The following is a 9,110-nucleotide window of genomic DNA, read 5'->3' on the forward strand; positions in this document are numbered from 1 at the left end:
TATTATATTTTCTAGTGGTTTAAAACAGTCTCAAAAACTATTCTCCATTCATAAAATTCTTAGCTAAATAGACACCATAAATATAAGCCTTTTAAATTTAATTAACGAGAATAATATTTTCCGTTTGTTATAAATCAACTAGAAAACAAATCAAGCTTTGCAAATAGCTGTTTAAATTTTTTACTCACAATATTAATAAAAATTAAATAAAAAATAATAAGTGAAAAATATTGCCAATATATCAATAATCTATTAATTTATATTATATTATTATTTATGTATATGCCTTATTTAACTTATATACTTATTTTTGAATCTCTATAAAAAAAAATACACTATATATTATTTCATTTTCAATATTAGGGTCATTTTTAATGGTCCCATACAAGAACTCTCTAATATATTTAATGAGTTATACGATATATGTTTTATAATATTTATGAATTTTTTTTATTAATTAATAATTTAAAATAGTTAACATACAATTATAATTAAGGTTATAAATATTTATGGCTTAAATAGATTGATTAGTATTATATCAACAATGTGTATTTTATTTTCTGATAGCCCATCACAAAAAAACTCAAAAGTTAAGCATATTTGACCAAAGATAATTTTAGGATGGATGATCTCTTGAAAAGTTTTTTTATAAAGCGTGCGAGTGAGAACAAAACATACTAAATTAAGCATTCTTAATTAAGAATAATTTCAAGAGTTCACAAAGAGCGTACGAGTGAGACAAAACATACTGAAAATAACTAAATTAATAATATTTAAATTATATTTCTAGAACTTAAAATACTTATTTACAATTGAAAATTAAATTAAATATTTGTAAAAACAAATTACTTAATTAGTTATTATAAAACCAGACTTATGTGTAAAAAAATGTCAGATAAATATATAAAAAGTATACATTTTTTACATGATTATACATTTTGTCAATTTAAAAATAAAGGGTTATTTACTATATGTAGTAAAAAAAAATATTACCAATATCATAAACCCATCCTCTTCTCTGTAATGTAGCAAATAACACATACAGATGACATTTTTTACATGTAAAAAAAAATTATTAGCAACTCAATGAACCCAAAAAAGGGATCTCAAAAGACCCAATTTAGCTAACATGCAAAGCTCAAAACCCAAAAAAAATTAAATAAAAAGGAAAAGAATAAATGAAAAGCCGGGCTTACTTTGTTCATATAATACAAAGAAATCGACAACTCAAGCTGGCCAATATAGTGATGGATGATGAGGCAACTCTATTCACAATTAAGAATATATATTTGGTTAAAAATAAATAAAATTTGAACCCATACTTCACCGAAACAAACTCAACTTGCAGCGGTAGTACACAATATGCAACGCATTCGGGGGTTACCCGATTCAGCGTTGTTGTCATTGTCATCATCGTCGTCTTCATCAACATAACCATTACTGTACTCGCCGTACTCTTCTCGAGAAGTGGTTCCGTTTGTTTTATTGGCGTTTGTATAGGTGGAATCCATGAGACAGTTAGTGTGATATGCATGACAACAGAAGAAAACAATGACTGAGACAGTTTGTATAGAGAAAGGATCGAAACATATGCAACATCTTCCACCTCCTCTTGTTTTTGACTTGAGTTCCATGCTTCTCACGCTCGGAGATCTCTCGATTGCTTGAGATGAAGACATGTTGTTGTCGTTTCGTTTTGCTCGTGATTCGTCTTCTTCGTTGCTTAAGTATAGTCCATGTCTTGCCTCTTTGTAGTACTTAACTAAGAGGTTGACACAATCGGCCTGTTTGGAAATAACAGGTCAAATGTTTAAAGGCCTGTTTCTCTGTTTTGTATTCAAATTATAACCGAAACATGTGTTGCGAAGAGAAGGATTACCTTGAGAATGTCATTGCAACCGTGTCTAAGGGAAGTTTCTGTTCTGTAATCGGTAATGATTTTGACGAGTCGATCCCTAAGCCTGAAAGAAAAGATTCAAAACATGTTTAACTAATGTCCTCTATACATATTGCAGCATAACTAGCCTATAGATACACTAACCTAGGTATCTCCAAGCCAGTGGGAACCATATTCACGATATAGAGAGGATCAAGATTGCCAACCGTGTGTTCCAACAACATGCCGACCTGCAAATTTAGGGAAAAAACGATTTGAGAAACTCAAGACAAATATAGACAATTATAGCAAAATCTGTTATGTTCATACAGCTTCCATGCTTGCACAAATTCATTTTTCCCTATATATACCATTTCGGGTTTGTGAAGACATTGTTTAATCAATTCTTCCCATAGGTCGTCATCGTGTTGCATCGTTACAAACTCCACAGCCTGTGTACAATCAACTACATAGTTACAAACATGAATGTACATCAAAAACACAAATAAAACACAAAACATAAACTATCAATCTTTCCCGAGATAAGAAAGACATGAATTACCTCTTCCATATCCCCTAATTGATTAATAAGTACAGCAAGAGCTTGTTTCGTATTTCCCATTCTCCCGAGAATGAACACTTGCTCTCTCAAAAGATCTCGTTTGACACAAATATCATAAGCCTGGTACATGATGGCAGGAGTTAGTGCATAGTCAATGTTACAAAATCATCTGAACAGTTCATTAATTAACCATCCGAACCTTCTCAAGCTTATAATGTTGACTACTACGAAGAAAGGGAAGCAGCATCTTTGGATCATAGTCTGCATAAAGCTCAACCTAACAAAAAAAGAAGAAGAGGAAACAAGGCATGGATGAAATTAGATGAATATCAATGAGTCGCATCTCCATACAGAGGGGATGTAAGAAAATAAAATATCTTCGGGATAGATTTACGCTGTACACACTACACAGGTTAGCATAGGTTACAAGTACCATTAAAAATCAATAATTTCATCCATGATCTATAGGGCCAATACCTGCATATCATGATAATCCTTTCCAGCATGAGGGTTTACTTCGAATAATGAATGCAGATATAGATGCAAAAAGTAACGAGAGTCGCACTTTTTGCTTGCTCTTAGAAGTTGCGTAACAACTTCCGATGGAGGAATCAAATCCCTATTTTGAATAAATAAAGGAACTGCTCGCTTGCAATCTAGCATCATCAGTTGGACAACCTAAAATCATAGGTTAAACAAAAATTTACGAGGTCAAGCAAAAAAAATAGATATTTAATAAATGAAATAGCAATAAATATATGTGTGTGTGTGTGTGTGTATGTAGTGGAACTCAGAAACCAGTGTTGGTCTCTCTGATTAGTGTAATTGGAATGCTGAGTCACTTTGGGATAATGACAAAATTTAAGTTGATTTATAGATCTTGGTTAGAAAATATAGTAAACATTTATTGTTTACTGATTTTATGAGGAATGGGAAGCTATCGTTGTAACTCAAGTGGAATCTTTTCGTCCTTTTTAAAATACAGAAGCACAAAGAACAGCAGTAGGGAAAGAACTTAAAAACAACTGTGCAGTGAGTAAAATCCCATCCATAAAATAAATTGATTGCAATTGCAATCAGCAGATGAAAGACCATCATCCCTATGCATAATATCCTTAAACATAGCTTGTAAAGACTATTCAAGGTTTTGAAAACTCTAAAGAAAAAGAGATCAGGCTAGAAGAGCTATATTTGCCACTGTATAAAACCATAAAACCCAAGAAGCATTAGCTGTTCTAGCAACTTACTTACCTTTTCTCTTATAGAATCGTGCAAGTTATGTTTTTCAATGAAGTCAAATATGCCTGGCATCAAGAGCTGCAAAATTCAAACAACAATAATAAGAAAACAAGGTATGTTCGACATCTTGATCACTCGTTTTCATTGCAGTAAATCCAGTTTAAGACTTACATCGGCATAGAATGAAAATGCTTTCTCGTATTGCCCATTTATTACATACAACTCAGCTAGTGCCTGAAATGTAAGATATGTAATGATAATAAGATTGCAGCCATTAGAAGATCCAACATGTAAGTTAACAAAGCATATTCTTGGACCTCTTTGAGCGCATCTGTCATGGATGAAGTATTTAGCTGAGGTTCTATGGCTGATATTACAGGCAATGCAGAATATATCACAGATGGCCAAGATTTAACAGTAGACAAGAGATCCTTATGAAAAGATGGATTTGTAGCCAGAGCCACAAGAGCAACCTGTGCCTCGGAAAACAAAATAGTGTGATTTTCCATTTGACTTGTCAGAAAGTTATGCAGTTAATAAAAAATGATTCCCCAGCACACCTCATAAGCTGTATCCCGCAGTCTTGGGTTTTCAGTCGGTATATATGGTACTAATACAGGAAGCTGACGGAGTTGAGCAAAATGAAAAACCCATCTGCAAAATTGGTCACAAATAATTATAATTCCAAATACAAAATTACTTGCAAGAATTGCAAAATATCTTAATAAAAACAATAGCAAAAAATACCTCTCCCATGCTGAAGCAGATCCTCGTAACAATTTGGGACACAAAGATGCAGCTTCGGCATATTTTCTTTCCACGATCAAATGATCAAGGTATCTAGATCCAACCTAAAGAATAGTAGATGCATTATGAATTAACTGCTGTTGCTAAAAACTAAATGAATAAAAAGAAGAGAAAAAGTTAAGTTGTAAATTATAATATGAATGTCACGTTGAATGATTCTAAAATACCTCATCAAGGAGCTCACTACGTCCCTCTCCTGCTTCAACTGCAGCCAAAGCTTTTTCATGCCACCCATGTTCAAGCAGCCAAGCTATATGATCTTCAGCATCCCTTTTCATTTGAAATCAAATACATACTATAAGACGGAATGGGGGGATAAAAAAAGTTTTGTATAGAAGGTCTATATGACGATAAAACTTATAACAGTTGCAAATTTGATTATAGTCTGTCTTATCACCAAACAGATTTTCCAGTTGCACAATAATTATTTTGGAAAGAGCATACCTTTAAAACTCAAAAAGTATAAAAAACAAGGAACTGCAGTCAAAGAGCTCTCTCGAATTTGGAAAATAGTAGAACAAAGAAAAGATAGATAATATCTGAGTTTAATTGTGCTTCAAATCATATTACAGTCTCATCCTTGCAAATCTAAATAAAACAAATTTGAGACTTCAATGCCTCTTTTTAACAGCTTGTTTTAATCAACATCATTAGTTAAAATAGTTAGCCCTCAACTTGAAAGGGCAAGGATTTATCAAAGTACAAATAAACAAAAAAGCTTTAGTATGAGTAAATGAAAAATTCTGGGACTTCTAAGTCATAGTGCCCCCTCCTAAAAATTCTTCTTCTCTTTTCCTCTCAGTCTCTCTTTTGGCTATAAGGAAAACAAATTACATAAAAATAAAAGAATTTATGTGCCTAGAAGAGTGTGAGGGTAGGACAAAAAGAACCTATGTGCCTAAAGTGTACGAGAGTATAACAACGACCACCATATTAGTACATTAATTACAGAGACAACAATGCACAAACATCACTCAGCATATAAAAATGCAATACAAATAAGGGAGTGGAAACTGACCTGGGTTTTGCAATGACTACATCCTTTGGGGATACAATATAGTACAGTGGTTCATCACCTGCAGCCCACTGCCCACCAGCATAGCTGCTACCTACAGTCACATGAAATTTTTTAGAGCTATTCAGATGAATATTACTTTAAATCCATACGCCATAACATCCACAAAAAACATTTTAACCTGAGAAAGGAGCATGAGCAAGAGAATAATCCTTTGCCTTGTAATGCTCAAAGCCAAGAACAGGTAGTGCATCTGTAGACAGCTCATCATTAATCCATGATACAATACGTACTTCAGGTCTCTGTGCATTTCCCTACTTGAAATATATCACATGTTAACAAGGGCAAAAATTAATTTCTAAGTACAAAGATCACAATCACGTTATGACTAAAAAATTTATGATTGGAAAACAACCAATGATGACAATATAATAACTGTATTATAAAATAACCACTGGATAAAAGTTAAAGCTGCTACACCAAGACTATTTTAATTCAATAAACCAAAAACTATCAAGCAATTGACAAAATATCTGTCATAATATAGAAAATCCTAAATTTGAACTAAAAAAATGGTGCATTGATATGTGATTGAATGACTTCGTCAAAAACAACAAGTTAGACAAAACAATTTCCCAAGAACACGCCAAGAATGAAAGCATGCAACTTCTAGTTTTACAATATGCAAGAAGAGAAAAATATGCCTCTAGAATCCTACACAACTCCAATAAAATTTAATTATATTAGCTATTTGAAAACACTTGGCACCATATGTTTCTTCATTCACAACATGAACTCCTTCAATGAATGTTCACACTTTAGCAGGAGTTCCTTAAAATTGAGCTACCATTTAAACACAAATAAGTTGTAAAGTTGTCACCCAAAAAGAAAAAACAAAACAAAGAATTCACTAATGGATCTCTTGTTACCTGCCGTGATGGGATAGCGCTGCTAAATTCCTTCTCCCTATCTTCCTCGCCAGGAATGTAGGCTAGTACAACGAGAGAATCACCAAAGGGTGCAATTCCAGAGATGTAATAATTGGTATTGAAAGATGCCACAATATCAACTTGATTAATGCTACTAGACATCGAAAATGTCCCATTTGCTGCTCTTGGCTGATTTGTCTTTATGGATGCAACTTTCACAGATGTTCCCCAGCCAATCACCAAATGTGTATCATCCTAAACAGAATGAATGGATGATATAAACCCTTACATATGTGACACAAACATTATTCGAATCCAATTAATGGGTTAAATTTTGCATTTGAAACTTATCCCATGTTCCATTTGACTTACCTGCCAAACTAAGTGGGGTAGTAAAACCTCAGGTCGTGGGCTTCCTCTTGGTCTTTCAATAAATGTAATTCGCTGATCATTAGCAGCATCATATACTTTCACCCCAGCATCATTAGCCCAAGCAATGAGACTTGCTCTCCATTTCACTGCATGAATTGGACCTTCACCAGAGTGCAAAACCTAATAGACAAACCCCTCAGTTTGAGAGCACTAAGATGCACTGGAAGCGATATTTGAATGCAAGTCAATAGTCAAGCACAAACCTGGTCTCGAAAGCCCAGCCATTTTTTATAATTAAAATATAAATGACCAGCTAAACCACCAGCTACAAATCGTTTAGATGCCTTTTTGGCGTAATCTGGGTCTAAAGCAATAGCCTTCATTGGGCGATGGTACTCAAACTTCATCTTTTCATCACAAAAAAGACTATTGATTACAACAGATCCATCATCTGAACAGCTTCCTATATATTCACCTTCTATGTCAAAGCTGAGATCGTTTACTGCAGCAGTATGAGCAGTAAATTCCTTAACCTGTAAATCAGGCAGTCAAAGAACAATATATTTCTTCATTAAAGGCAGCAACTAAATGCAATTGTGTATCATCCTTGAGAACAGAATAAGGAAAAAGACTAGCATCTATATTCACATGCATTCTATATGTTCACATTTTTTTATGTTGACAGACCATGTAGTACAATTGTTTGACTTTGTTCTAAGTGAAAAAAAGGAGATCAGATGCTTGAAGAGCTTAGAAATTCACAAAAAGACTCAGGTCAGGTGTTGTGTTTTTCAAGCCTTATGAATAGCTACTGTGTAAGGAGAGTGTCTAGACTTTCCAAGCCTAGAATTGTGATTGATCTATAAGGAAAAACATCTGCACCTTAAACTCTATGCTTAAACCCTAGACAATATAACAAAAAACATGGACATGGTATCAAAAGTAAGAAGCACTAAATGTGAACAACAAGAATGACTTGTCACACATAGGAAATGCAATAGTGCTCAACCAAAGTATACAAGAAGCACTAGGGAGCAAGCTTGGAACAAAACCAAGTGACGTTGAATATATCAACTAACACATGTCAACAAGATAAGTGGAAGGATTGACTCCACCATGTCAAAATACTCACTTTATTCCCACAAAACCATACATCGAATCCACATGCAAGATGAGAAAAGTTCCTTTTCGATCCCTTTTTATTTATCAAAAGAAAAGGCCTTCTTTCTTTTTGGTCATAAGTATATTAAAGATGAGATGACGATGACGTAAATCATCTTGGCAACTACAGAATCAAATTGCACTAATAGTTTCATTATTCAAGCATGTTTCATGTGAGATTAGATTAGTTTAGCAAGATATTCCTAATCCTACTCGAATAATAAATTCATTGTTCAACTTGAAAAGAACAGGAAAATAAAAGAAAATAATATTAAATTTAACAAGAATGACATTGTTCGGATGAGGACACTATCAACCCAATACTACTCCAATAGTTAGAACTATAATTCTTTCTGATTTCCATACGAGATGATAGTGAAGACTTCATAACTCTATGCACTACTTCCAAAGCTCGAATGGGACAACCTATCACTCAATCTCCAAAGCTTAAAAGCCACGGGAACTCAATTCGATCCAACAAGCTCGAAATTTTACCAAACCGAAAACATTCATACATTTCAATAACTAACAATCGAAATCAATAAGCATTAACACTTTACCTAAACGATCACAAATAAACAAACTCCAATAATCCCAAACAAGCTCGAAAATTCACGAAAATCAAACCACAACACACATTTCACATTAACTAAATCCTATAATAGACAATCAAAAGATTGACCGACCTGGTTACCGAGAAAATCGAGAATATGAACGGTGCCGCCTTGAGTTCCGAGAGCGATCATTCTCTCAGCGACAGCGACGCATGAAGCAGCATCGGTAGCTAGCAAAGAAGGAATGCTACCTCCAAGTCTCTGATACTTAAGCTTAGGCTCTTCTTCTTCTTCTTCGTCTTCGTCCTCTTCAACTTCCACTTCTTCTTCTTCTTCGTCCTCTTCTTCTTCGTCTCTCTCATCATCTCCCTCTACGCCGTTCTCAGAGGGAATCGGAGCCATTTGCATGAAGTTTCTGAACTTCGTGTTGAGATTTGGGGGATGGAATTGGGGAGAAGATGAGGATCGATCGATCGATCGATCGATGATTGAAAGAGAGGAATTTGGGTCCAGACCAGAGCTCTCTCTCTCTTCTCTCTGTAAAGTTGGAAATTATATATATTTAAAATAAATAAATAAAATGAATAAAATCTTT

The 9,110-nt window shown here is 34.0% G+C and overlaps 1 protein-coding gene across 1 annotated transcript; it reads right to left on the bottom strand.

The window, feature by feature from the left end:
* Positions 1-972: 972 nt before the first annotated feature.
* LOC115701227 (vacuolar protein sorting-associated protein 41 homolog) lies at positions 973-9,110 on the bottom strand. The gene is made up of 19 exons (XM_030628969.2): positions 8,648-9,110; positions 7,064-7,333; positions 6,801-6,980; positions 6,429-6,683; positions 5,681-5,813; positions 5,503-5,593; positions 4,652-4,754; positions 4,425-4,528; positions 4,238-4,331; positions 3,995-4,150; positions 3,849-3,911; positions 3,690-3,755; positions 2,916-3,116; positions 2,638-2,715; positions 2,439-2,558; positions 2,248-2,328; positions 2,042-2,127; positions 1,880-1,961; positions 973-1,784 (listed from the first exon to the last, which is right to left on the bottom strand). The coding sequence occupies exons 1-19, from the start codon at positions 8,921-8,923 to the stop codon at positions 1,338-1,340; spliced, it is 2,886 nt and encodes a 961-aa protein (XP_030484829.1). The 5' UTR covers positions 8,924-9,110; the 3' UTR covers positions 973-1,337.

The sequence above is a fragment of the Cannabis sativa genome, chromosome 8 (assembly GCF_029168945.1).
Source record: "Cannabis sativa cultivar Pink pepper isolate KNU-18-1 chromosome 8, ASM2916894v1, whole genome shotgun sequence".
NCBI lineage: Eukaryota > Viridiplantae > Streptophyta > Magnoliopsida > Rosales > Cannabaceae > Cannabis > Cannabis sativa.

Coding starts and splice junctions, on each gene's coding strand:
- LOC115701227 (XM_030628969.2), bottom strand. CDS start 8,923: ATGCAAATGGCTCCGATTCCCTCTGAGAACGGCGTAGAGGGAGATGAT. Junction 3,117..3,689: donor ACGATTCTATAAGAGAAAAG/GTAAGTAAGTTG, acceptor CTATGATTTTAG/GTTGTCCAACTGATGATGCT. Junction 2,559..2,637: donor AACATTATAAGCTTGAGAAG/GTTCGGATGGTT, acceptor ATCATGTACCAG/GCTTATGATATTTGTGTCAA.